This window comes from Haliaeetus leucocephalus, unplaced genomic scaffold (assembly GCF_000737465.1).
Source record: "Haliaeetus leucocephalus isolate CR32 unplaced genomic scaffold, Haliaeetus_leucocephalus-4.0 Scaffold284, whole genome shotgun sequence".
Taxonomy (NCBI): domain Eukaryota; kingdom Metazoa; phylum Chordata; class Aves; order Accipitriformes; family Accipitridae; genus Haliaeetus; species Haliaeetus leucocephalus.
Window position 1 is genome coordinate 1,821,011 of NW_010972720.1, and position 12,551 is coordinate 1,833,561.

Here is a 12,551-nt window from a genome sequence, read left to right on the forward strand (position 1 = left end):
GGCGGCAGAGGGCAGCTCCGCACAACCGGAGTGACGGCGGCAGCGGGGCCGGCTCCCTGAGCGACCGGCGCTTCGGCTCCTCGGCCCTCAGCCCCTCTCGGTTCGGTTCCTGGGGGTTGGGGGGTTTTGGTTGGCTTGGTTTGGTTTGGGTTTTTTTTCCTCTAGGAGGGAGCGCTGCGCTCGCAGGTTGTTCTTCCCTCTGACAGGAGCGTAGCTACCCGTGGTTTATCCGCCTGTCAGCCAAAATCCTAGCGAGAAGTGTTAGAGAATCTTTAGAAGACAACCGCGGTGATAAATAAATACTATTATGATCCATTTATCGATATATCTGTGGATATATGTGTAAAAATTATATATATATAAAAAAAAATAAGGGAATTTATTATAATAAATAAATGTAATTTCACTTTCTCCTGGAAAGGAACCTTATTTTCTAAAACTAGAAAACAGAAATTTTAGAGGATTATTTTGTGTTGTACCTTACCAGATAAGGACCTGGCATAATGTAGAAGGACCTGGCATAATATCTGCTACTGTATTGCTGGGCATCTTTTTATTTGCATGATTTCAGTAGTGGTAATATCCTGTTGGTTTCTGGATTAGTTTTGAAACAAAACAAAACTAATTTTACTCAAGTATTTCAGACTCCTGTTACGAGGCACGTTCATCTGGCTGATAGATTTCAAGGGTGAGTTTGTGCAAGGTACAGATTTTAAAGATACCAGCTGAGAAAGAAAGGAAAGAATTACCAAATCAAGATAGGAGACCTGGCTGAAACTCAGCATTTCTATCCCATAGGAAATGGGATACAATGTGCAAAATATTTCATCCAGAGGAGAACTTTCCGTTTTCCCCTAGAAAGCAAATTCTGAAAATGTTTCATTTCAGAAGGTCAAAACATTTTGGTGATGCAGGACTTGGGGGATTTTTTTCAGAAACAAGATAGCATCCTTTTCCCCCTTTTTCCTGAAGTTTCACACAGCTCACAGGGCAGGGACCATATGCACTGTTTTAGGACCTGGGCTTCCACTACTCCAGCCACAGCCATCGCCTCCATGCCCTGTAGCTCCCCAGGAACCTGCAGCGCAAAAATCTCAGCTTCCAACCTGGCAAGCAAAATCTGTCACTATGTTGGTGACAGTCAACAGAAGTGAAAAAATTCCCACAAAAGTGTGGTTTAGGTTGGTATATTTTGATGGAAATTTCTCAGCGAGCTCTCCTTACTTGATCCCAAAGGCTGCCCAGGCAGGAACGTTACCTATAGTGCGTGTAAGACCACACTCTAATGAAACATCTCAAACATCCAAGAAGAAAGGGTGTGATCTTCCACTTGCACCACAGTAAGCCATGAAGATTAACTTTGTTAAAGAATGTTTGGGATGAACTGCCGAACACCTGACCAACCCTCAGAGAACTCCTCTTTATTGCTTATATCTTCTTGAGTTTGTTGCCTACATGATTTCTACCTATGCCAGTAGAAACTAGCAGTATTAATGAAAATATCAAGCATTTTATTACCGTATTTCAAATAGCATGGATTGACACTGAGCTAGTCTTTTAACGTCTGGCATAATTTTACAGAGAGTTCACTGGCAAACTATAGTAGTTTGATGTGACCAGTGCAGCGGGCATTAGTGGTGATGCTGCCGCTAGACAGAGATACGATTCTTTGTGCCATTTGATCCATGTCACGTTACCAGGGCAGGAATTAAAAGCTGACAGTCTCAGCAGCTGTGCTGGGGGGGCACAGACCTTTAGCAGTCCCCAGGAGAAGAAGGAGACCTTCCACCCCAGGGCTGTATAAGCCCCGGCAGGCAAACAGCAGACAAAAGGTTCATGGGGCACTTGCAGGCTTTCTGCTGAACAGGAGAAGCAAGGATGAGTGTTGCTGCGGTTTCTGGAAACTTCCCCAAAATTAAAAACCAGAGGGGAAGGAAAGGGGCAGGAGGATGGCGTGGCATGGCATGGCATTCTTCTACCTCTGTCTTCCCAGAGCTAACTTCTGGCTTCAGGGGAAACTGGGACTCCGCTGAACTGATAACCAGCAGCAAAGGAAAATGACAGGCATTTGTCTTTCTCCTCAAGTCCCCCAGCCTGGCCAGGGCGTAGGTGGACAGGCATCATCTCTAACACAGCCCAGCAAGTAGCCGTGCAGCCTGCCCAGCTCGCTCTTCTCTACTTGGAGGTACAGTGCGAGTTGGACCCCAGTTCCGAAACACAGCGTTTCATCTTTGTGCACGGCACATGCTGTCTGCTCCAGTCTAACGCCGTAGTCAAAGCACACAACGCCAGCTGACGGACCCCAGCCAGGAAGCGAGTAATTGAGCAACGTTGTCAGGCTGGAAAGCATTAATGGTATCAAAAGGTCCTTTGTCCTATAGATGGTCGCAAGCCAATGGGTGTATCAGGCAATCATGCTTCAGGCCCTGTGCCAATTATAAATGAAGCTGGAAAGCTGTATTTTCCCTAGTTACTGCGTGACAGGGCTAGGCTGCATGAAAAGCTAAAGCACGAGGGCAGAGGGGTTGCTTGGTTGCAAATGCAGAGGATGGGGCTGTCTTTTACAAGCTCTGTGGTATGAGAGAAGGTGGTGGAGGAGAATGAGCATCCGCTGAGCCAGGACAGAGGGTTTCTTGGGTCCTGCAAGGAGCAGTGAACAGCAGCCCTGCGGGTTGCAGGTGAAGAACCAGCCTGCTGTTTGTTAATAATGTTGTTAAGATTTAAGTGCAGCCTTGTTTCAAATCAACAAGCAGACAGGAATGAATGAAGGGGTACAAAAGGGTTTGTCCATTTCTCGCAAAATCTGATGCAGGTGGCTCCTAACAGCTTAGGTCAAAGGAACAAGAAAATCCAAAGTGACAGGTGGTGGCAAAGCAGAGCATTATGTACACAGGACTTCAGCTAATAACGTGTAGCATTGTTGCACATTATGCAGCAGAGAGATAATTTTTATATTGGCCAGATCTAGTGTTCACTAGAGAGAATTTGCTGTATAATGGAGGATAGCTTAGAATGATGAGATTGGGACTGTAAACCTTCAAATTTTGCCTGTAATTACAAGATCTTAATATTAATTGGCTGTATAGAGAAGTACAACCTTTTTTCTGATCAATTTTTTTTCTCTTCTCTCTCTTAGTCCTGAAACTGAGTTCCTCCCCCTAACAACGTTGATTTTATAATAGTATTACTAGGGAGAAGACGTACTTGTTGTTTTAAAAATGAAACTGTTTTACAAAACGGGAGGCTAAGAAGGAGGAAAAAGAATCTGTGCTAGTCTAAACTTTGAAATCGAGTATTACACAGATCCTAGTTTTCAGTGGAAGGGAATAAAAAAACCCCTATCTGTTACCACGTCTTGACTTTCAAACAGGACACGGCCCTGGCCATCTTCAGAAACCACACAGAAGTGGAAAGGCCAGTATGGATCAGTATGATCTGATTTAAAGGCTAGCTTGAGCTCTTTCAGGTGTACCGATGCATTCAGCGGGGTAGTAGTCGTTGGGCCAAGGTCCAGAGAGCCACAGGAATTGGCCCCTCAGCTCACCAGTCATGCACAGAATGAGAAACTGGGAGAGGCACCCACTGGGAAAGACGAGGCAAGTCCTGCAAGAGCATCTCTCTCTTGTAGTAGTGATGAGAGCAAGAATATCACAGAACCACTGTTCCACACCATTCCTCTAGGTATTTGTTATTCATCACTTTGAACTCTAGGTTTATTACTTGGCTGTAGAAAGGTAAAGGCTAAGAGAAAGAAAATGGCTTTTGTTGGTTTTTCCCTAAAGGAAAATTATCTCAGACTTCTCTTTTTCTAAAGAAACAGCAGCGTAGCTTTTTTCTGTACCAAATCTTAGTTCTGTCTTTGCTTGTGAAATGATGAGTTATCTTTGTAGGGAGACCATGAAGGTGCTTCGAAGAAACATGAAGAAAAGTGGAAAAAGACTTAACCTTTTGAAAAGCAGAAATTGCTTTGAAAATTAAGTTAAAGCTGTCCACTGCATTTTACTGCAGATAAATGTAAAATGCACTCTGGGAGAAAGAAGAAATAAGCAAGACACAGGGGCAGATTAAGAAAATGTTGTCTAGAAAACCTGTAATACAGAAGTAAGTAGGGAGCGGCAGCAGCTAACAGAGAGCACAAGGGCTTACAATAAGACACACAACAAAAAAGGCAAATATGCAGATATATGTTTGTATTTTGTGCCTGCAGGCCAAGGGAAACAGGAACGCCTCTCAAATGTGGCATTTGGGGGATGGTAGAGCATTGAAGATGCAGCATTTTAAAAGATGTATCTTTTAGGAAGACCATGGAAAGAAGATAGCTATCACAGTGAAAGGGTTAAAACCTGGGAACCACAACAGAAGTATTCAGGATCAGACCCACATGACATTGAGCTTGGGTTTGTAGGTACTGGTTCTATTAGGGAGTGTACACACTGCAGGGAGCAGGGTGCTAGATAAGGACGCTGAGATGAAGTAGTTGCAGTGCTGGAGTCAGTCTGAGCACAATATGGGGAGCTGCTTCTCTGGGTAATGAGCCTGTGTGCAGTTCCACATGAACCATCACAGCTAAACAGTTTCCACTAGCAAAGTTTGCTTGTTTAAACAGAGCTTCACTTTCTCAATGTCATGTTTCGGTTTATACTACGGAAAATCAAAAGTCATGCAGAAAGCCAAAGAATAGCACTGACACCAAAAAGACAAAGGCAAAAAAAGAAAAACCTCACAGCTCTCAGCAGAGCTTCTAGGCAGTAATTTACAATCTGCAACCTGTTTTCTGCAAGGATTGGTCCATGGGAAAGGAAAATGCACTCTGCATCTTTTAAATTTGGTGCTGTCAGACCTGTCACCTTCATCTAATGATTGAAAGACTGCAGTGTCACAGCATCATTTCAGACAGCTGGTGTCTAATTTAGAAGGATTCCTCTATTAACTGTGAGCCTCCATGATTCCTCTCAGGCAGTGAGAAAAAGGGCTTTAGCAAGCTGCCTGTAGCTCACAGGTTTCGCAGTAGAAAGACGAAGATCATTTAACGTGTGTTTTGGCGGGGGGGAGACAGTCGAGAGAGCATATGCTAACAGTATCCCATATAAACAGAAGGAAACTGTTCATTAAATGTGGGAAAGATGCTATGATGTCAAGATCTCTCTAGGCAGCTTCTTCAGACCCAAATGAGAGCTAGAGGAACATCACTAGCAGAGGCTTTCTGAGTCCTAGGTAGCTGTAGTCCTGGTGCAAACGAGTGCTGCTTTAGCTGGGGTAACTAAAGGCTTTAATACAGCATATCCCCTCTCCTCTCTACAGTACTGTGCTGCCAGAGATTTTTTTTTCTTCCCTGCCATAGGGATTGTGCCTTCCTGGGGTATATTCCACATCGCCGCTGATGCACTTTAATTAAGGCAGTTGGCATCACTGAATCGTACGTACACAGGCAAGATCTCATTTCACCAGCAGCTGGGATGTGTGGAGTAGGGAAACATGCGTCAAGCTTTGTGTGTGGTTTTAAATGTTTTTCACTAGTAATGTATCATTATATTGCCTGATTGTTTTTCTAGCTCTTCACCTTCGGTTGGAGAGAAGACATCCGCCCTGGGGAGCCACTTCACACCAGGAAGTTCTGCTTTGACGCCATTTCACACAGTAGCCCTGTCACACTGTATGACTGTCACGGGATGAAGGGAAACCAGCACTGGAGCTATAGGAAGGTTGGAGTCACTGTGGGGCGTCTCAGAGGTTCAGACTGTCTTGAGCCTATATTCAGTTTAGCACAGGCTTGTGTTTCCCCATCAGAGAAATTTTGTTTTAAAATCCACCCTGTCTTATTCCAATTTAATTTTGTGGTAATCCCTTTAGAGTATGTTCCTTTTGAGCGTTCAGCTATTTAGGTCAAATTTAAATGAAAATGGATCTGATCCAGCTCAGAGGGTGTCTGTGTTGGATCTGTTCCCTGAAAGGTGTTTTACCATTCTGGCACTTCAAGATGCTTATGTCATTGTAACAGAGGCACTGTTGGAAATATTTTCATCCAATGTGACAGCAGCAAGAAATGCTGCTCATGAGTTAAATATTATTATTTTACTACATTTTAGAGATCACAAGTGGCAGAAAAATCTCCCTCAAAAAAAAAAAACAACCCAAAACCATGCCCAACCCAACACTAAAAGCACTGCTGTAAGCCCAAAGAAGGCAGGAGTTTATAAACTAAAGATAAGCAGCTTAGACACTACTTTGATCTGCTAAGTTTCAGCCCATTTCTGTAGATCACTGGAAACAGGAGGTCAAGCTAGAAACTGTCAGAGCCTCATTTAGGGCAAAAAGTCCTGGTAATGCTACCAAGTTGTTGTTGTTATTTTTTTTAAATGGTTAATCAGCAAGTTGGCTTGATTAAAGATTTCACTAATAAACTCTGTATTCTATGCAGGATAGGGACATACATTTCTCTGAAGCACTGAGGATTTCTCTCACACATCTTTCACTTTTCTTTGACCACTGTGCCTTGCCCACCACCTTGCTTAAGCTGAGGCCAAAGTGCCAGGAACTGGTCTTTGCCAGATAAACTTCAATACTGCTCTCTAGTTTGAAATTACAAATAGTAGAAAACTAATTCAGAACCATTGAAAATAGGTTTGCCCCAACCCTTTTTCTGAGTGCCTACTTATTAGCCTGTGCCTTTTTTACCCTATTTATGTTGCAATTGGAGATCTACCGCAAGATTTTCCAGAAGTGTAATCCCTTTGAAACTGAGGTATTACCTGTAATAAAGTTAGAATGTATGGGCCAGATATTTAGAGGATATAAATTGTCATGGCTGTATTGCTGCATATCTGGCTTTATAATGCCGTAATAATACCTTCTTGCTTCAAAACCCTTCCGATTTATCTTTTTGCCTACCCGACCTGCAAGAAAGAAGCTTTCATACCTTTAGCACTTCATTGGTGCTTAATGTAGCTGGTTCATAAGACAAAATGCAGGTCTGGAGCTGCCCTCTATAAGGCTCATCACCTTTGATGAGGACAGAATACAGCAGATAACTAAAAAAAAAGATATTTGAAAAAAATACACAGTGTGAGTTCTATTAAATTCTCTGCACAGCTTCATTTTTAATTTCCAGAAGGCTGACAGGGCTCATATAAAAATTCTCAGTGCAAGGCAGGCACTTCCATCTCAGCAAGAAACACCACAAAATTTTGTTATGATGGAAGTACTGACACAGTCTTAACTGTAATACCAACCTGACAGTAAGCTGATTAGTTTGCATAAACCTTCAAATTAAAAAACTGCATTGGAATAGTAGAATTATCTATACATGGTTTTCTTTAGGCTTAGTTTTAGTTTGGCTACACAGTGAGTAGTTTTTTATTGTTTCACATAGTCTATATCCTCAGATACAGGGCAGATTTACATTAGAGATTTTTGGTGGTACAGCTATACCTCTAAAATCCTAATGATATAATGCTTATTTAGTTTTGAAAGCATCTTGGCAATAGGATTTATAGTGGTCCCCCCCCCCCAAAAAAAAAAAACAACTGTACAAGAAAAGGATGTTATATTGGTTTAACTGTATCTGTACTAGAGCCCTTTACCTGGAGGATGGTATGCTACTAAGATTGCACCCTAAATAAATAAGAGTAGTAGTCCGGTTAAGCAAGAAGTGCCTCCTTTTAAAAAACAGAGAGCAGGTCAGCAACTCTGTTCTGTTCTCTGCACCGCTTACAGACACTGTAGCTTCCTCATGGTCACATATCCATCCTGCCAATAATTCTTCCCATGTTCTAGGAAAAATGACCTTGTTTGTCAGTATCTTATAAGATGCTTAATATGAAGTGTTTCTTACCATGCTGTTATACTGTTCCTATAAAACTAGAAGTTAAGAGGTTTTTATTCTTTTAAGGATGAGTCTCTTCTCATGATCATTTGCATCCTCAAGCCACTGGTAAGAAGAAGTTAGGGCTGTGAAGTGATTACGAAGTGCTGCAAATACAGTTTGAAGCCAGGCACTGGTTTAAGACTCCATATTCTTATAGCATAGAAACCCTAACAACCTGTATTTGGATACTGGCAAATCAAAACAGCTTAAATATTTTAGTGGCAACTGGAATACATTTATATTTTACTTTGGGTAAGGAGTGCTCTTCTGAAAAGATTTCCAGCTTATTCCCATTACCTGCACTTTGTTTCTCATTGCAGTGCAGTCTCAGGTTGTGCAAATTGGATTGTTTTCAGATGAATGAAACCAAAACTACCACTAATAAACATGTGTCAAAAAACTATTCTTATTCCCATGCTGCTTAAACTACATCTGAGCAACTATTTGAAAGTCTAGTAAGTCTGTGATATTAAGTAATCAATTTTTTTAGGACCAGTCCAAAATACTGGTCTACAGCCAAGTGTACCTTTAAGAAAAACCTGTAAGAAACAATGGAGTAGAATGAATCCAAGTAACACTGTAAACACTACTGTGGGTTGGAAATAGAAGAAAGTGACTTTAATACCAGGAAAAAAAATATTGACACCATAATGGGGCTCCCATCAGTGATGGGAGCAATGTGAGAAATTTGATAAATAAATGTAAATAACCTGAAATTATTAGAGATTTGGGAGAACAGTGGCTTCCCAAGCTAAAGCCATTTTCTGACTCTATTTGAGATTCCTAAGCATGCCAGAGCCGAAGAGCAACAGTGCCTACAAATTTCCATTCCTCCCAGTGAAGGAATACACCTCTGGTTTTCAGTGTAGCATCATTCTGTGTTGACAGGTAATACATCAGTTCTGATAAAGTATGATTCAGTTTATGTGCCTTAGTCCCATTAGTGCTATTTGTAGAGCACAAGTATCCAAGAGAGGGCTGATTTAGTAGGTCTTTAAAAAGAAACAATTGTGCAAAATCAATTTCATTGTACGATAATTCTACCCTAAGCGTAGTGATTATGATAGACGCTAGACTGACAACGTCAAAAACTGTGCCCAGAACAGCATGGTTTGCTCATACTCTCCTGACAGCTTCAGGGACAAACTGGTAAGAGTAAGTTCACTCTGCACACAGTAGGTGCATAGATTGTTTCCTCAGACAACCGAAGACATGTCACTGTGATGGTGGCTTTTACCATGTGGACATCTGTCCTGCTGAAACTGCACTGGGGCTACCAACTAATTTCAGATAAACTACCGCAGCCACCAGCTGATAATGACTTCCAGTTGCTATTGACCTTGGCCATAGTTACAGCAGTAACCTAGAAGAAATGAAAGGCTCTGTGTTTCATTACCAACCCCCTGAACTGTTGAGGCCCATTATCTTATGAAGAAGTTTCTCCTTCTGCAAATAATCTTCAGACTTGCCTTCATGCAGAAGCAAAAAAAAAAAAATCACTCTGCTGTTTTCAGATGTTAGAAGTGTCTCCAGAAGAGCTCTTGTGGTTTTCTAGTATTGGTGTGAATAGGAATTTATATATTTCTCTTGGAAAGTTCTTCTCTGGGATGCACGCAACTGTTACCCCTTAAAGTCCTGAGCCTGTGGCCACTGAAATCTGTAAGAGCAGCAGGCTTTGACCTTAGGTCAGCATAAGCTTGAGATGATAAATTAATGGGCCTTTGTATATAGCTAAGGCAGCCAGAAGTTTTTCCAGAGTGGTAACTGTGTCCCAGTTCTTCTAAGATGCTCTTCTGTCCTAATAACCAGACTTTCTAAAAGAAAGCACCAACAATGCTTCACTCAAAAATTGCATCCCCTGGATTATTGTGAGAAGAAAGACCGCCAGCTTTCTTCGGAAAGGCTGGAGTGTTTTTCATAGCACACTTTTTGTACTGAAGCCATTTCCTTTCTTCTTGTACCAGCTATCCTATTAAAGCTTCTAGTGTTCCAGCTTCAGCTTCCTAATAGCTTGGCTGACCCTCATGCCCAGCTATAATGCAAGGAAAACCAGATGCCACCTTCCTCCAAGGTCCCACAGCAGGCAGGGTGGCCGTGGCAGTCACTGTGTCCTGATTTTGGGCAGTGCCGCTCCATCAATCTCTCACAGAAGGGCAGGAGGAGCTGGCAAGCTGCAAATGGGTGCCTGCACCACCCCATCGGGTGCTTGGGAGTTCTGGCAGGCCCACCTCCTCGTCGGGACACGACAGCCCTTTGTACACGGTACAGTTAGCCCCTTCTTGCAAGCTGAAGTATCCTACCTGCTCACCTCATAGAGCAAAACAGAACACGACGGAAAGGCCTCTACCCATTCGGTTTAGTCCTGTTGGCTTTGACAGCATCCCTCTGAATTACAGTCTTGTGAGTGCATGTGTTTACCCACTGTTTTTGGGGAAGGGCAGATGCTGGAGATGAAAACCAGTGTTTGTGAAAGGCAGATGTAACACCATCGCCCTCAGCCAGAGCACGAGATGCCTTTGACTTTGCTCTTTGTTGCATATGTTAATATAAAAAAAAGGGCATTGTACTTTACCAGTGTTTCACAACCCCCAAAATCAATCAATTTCATCTTTCCTAAATTTAAAAAAAAAAACCAAAAAAAACCACTTTCTTTTTCAAAAGTGTTTTTAAATAGCTGCTGGTTCTTATCGGTTTATTGTGTTATTTTTGTCTTTATGCTTCTTTTTTGAATGTGGGGTACTTTTAGTTAAAGAGAAGTTTCTGTATGGTTGTTGCTCAGCACACAGAGCATTTTTTCTGAGTTTTTAATCAATTGCAATTTGACAAGTAGCTTCCCACACACACACACAAACTGGGCAAGCAGGCACATCCTGGATTAGTATTAAAATACTGGCAGGGCATGTTTGGCATAGAGGGGAAAAGCCTGGATGTGGCTTACCAAGAGTAATCTGAAATTTATTTCAACACATACAGTAAATGTATAATCCTTGGAAACTTTCAAACCATCTAATCACTCCCACATCTGTCTCTCTCAAACACTTGCCTACGTGAACGAAGTACGTTGAAACTACCCAAACTGCACATACCAGTTGCTTGTCTGGGTAGTTTCCACTTTACCAAAGATTCACAGTCAGGTTACTTACAATTCACTCTAGTTTTGTGAAGTAAAATTAATAAAACTAATCATAATAAATATCCTTTTTAAAGCAACTTAATCCGTGCTTATCCTCCCAAAATCTCCATAGGGAGCTAAAACTGTGTTAGGATTTCCTTCTTATTAGGAGAGAGAGTGTATCTCAGTGGCTGGTCTTATTGAGGCCATAGGCAAAGTCAGCGTTTCATGGGGTGAGAACTGAGATCATCAGTCCTGTGTCTGTCTGTCCATCACACCACTTCAGTTAAAAATGAATTATTAACACTTCCATCAAGTTGAAGAGTATCCATTTTCCAGACAGGTTGTTACAGACCCTCCTGCCCAGAAGCACGATAGAAACTGTCAAAACCAGATCCAAACAAAAAAACCTCCGCTTCTCAGGTTCAGACGTTTAAATGGGCTTCAGGCAAGCACATGACATGCAAAGATTAAAAGACATTCTATTTTTTCATTATATTACGTGGTTGTTAGTTGAAGACCAGAAGATGTCTCCTCATTCTTTATTGAATCCCCAATTTCATGAAGGATAATAACCCAAGGGAAAAGAAGACTCCATTCTTTACAGCTTCCTAATAATAGCTGTGGTTATTACACAAGGTTAGCGTGCAGAGACCACAAAATCATTTCAGATAGGGCTGTGTTAATCTATGTTCTGTAAAATGAGAACTCTTCCAATGACTTGGCATTTGCTTCTTAATTCTATTTTTTTTTATTCCTGTAGGACAAAACTTTGTTCCATCCAGTAAGCAGCAGCTGCATAGATTGCAACCCAGCAGAGAAGAAGATTTTCATGAACAGATGTGATCCTTTATCTGAAACTCAACAGTGGATTTTTGAACATACTAATATGACTGTTTTAGAAAAATTTAACAGCAAGGCCAGTTCCTAGAAAGAAAAAAAAAAGAAAAAATGAACACACCTTATTACGTACAGACTGCAGACTACATTTTTGCCAGCATCTGGGTCGAAGGAGTCAGGAATTAAGTTTCCTAGATCCAGGAAATCTGTTCTGAGGATTAAGAAAATGCCACAGCAAGAGCCAGCAGGCTGTCCTTGTGGATGTACAGTATCTGAAGAACTTGGCCAAGAGCCTCACCGGATGCTGCTGAGAACTTCAGGCTGAAAATTCCCTTGCTGGTCAAGGGAAAAACTTTGTTTAAAAACTGTTTAAAAGTACTCCAAGTTAATAAAGTAAAACAAAACTCTAGAGTTTCTCAGGTCAAATCCTGCTGTAGTGAGTAGCTCAGAACAGACACTATAATTTGGGATGGGTATATGGTGTGCATGACGGCTACAGGAACCTGAAGAAATCCCAGGTTTTAGAAGTAAACATGCTGGTAGAAGAATAATGTCCCAGCACTCCCTAGACAAGATATATGCTCTGTTGACATTCTCTTAATAAAAGGTTGGGTTAAGCAGGTTTAACCCTCAGAACTGCTGCAATTACTTTTAAATACCTCCCTTTTACATTCCACTCATTACCAAAATAGGAATGGTAGAAATCTTAGGGTCTAGAATTACACTGTAGTGAAG

The 12,551-nt window shown here is 41.6% G+C and overlaps 1 protein-coding gene across 1 annotated transcript in view; it reads left to right on the forward strand.

Annotated features, from left to right (window-relative positions):
- Positions 1 to 12,272, forward strand: part of GALNTL6 (polypeptide N-acetylgalactosaminyltransferase-like 6) — a 501,615-nt gene extending 489,343 nt beyond the window's left edge. Inside the window, exons 11-12 of the mRNA XM_010569957.1 lie at positions 5,553 to 5,702; positions 11,740 to 12,272. Of these exons, the coding sequence (XP_010568259.1) occupies positions 5,553 to 5,702; positions 11,740 to 11,907 (318 nt within the window). The 3' untranslated portion in view covers positions 11,908 to 12,272. The remainder of the gene's footprint in view (positions 1 to 5,552; positions 5,703 to 11,739) is intronic.
- The last annotated feature ends 279 nt before the right edge of the window (positions 12,273 to 12,551 follow it).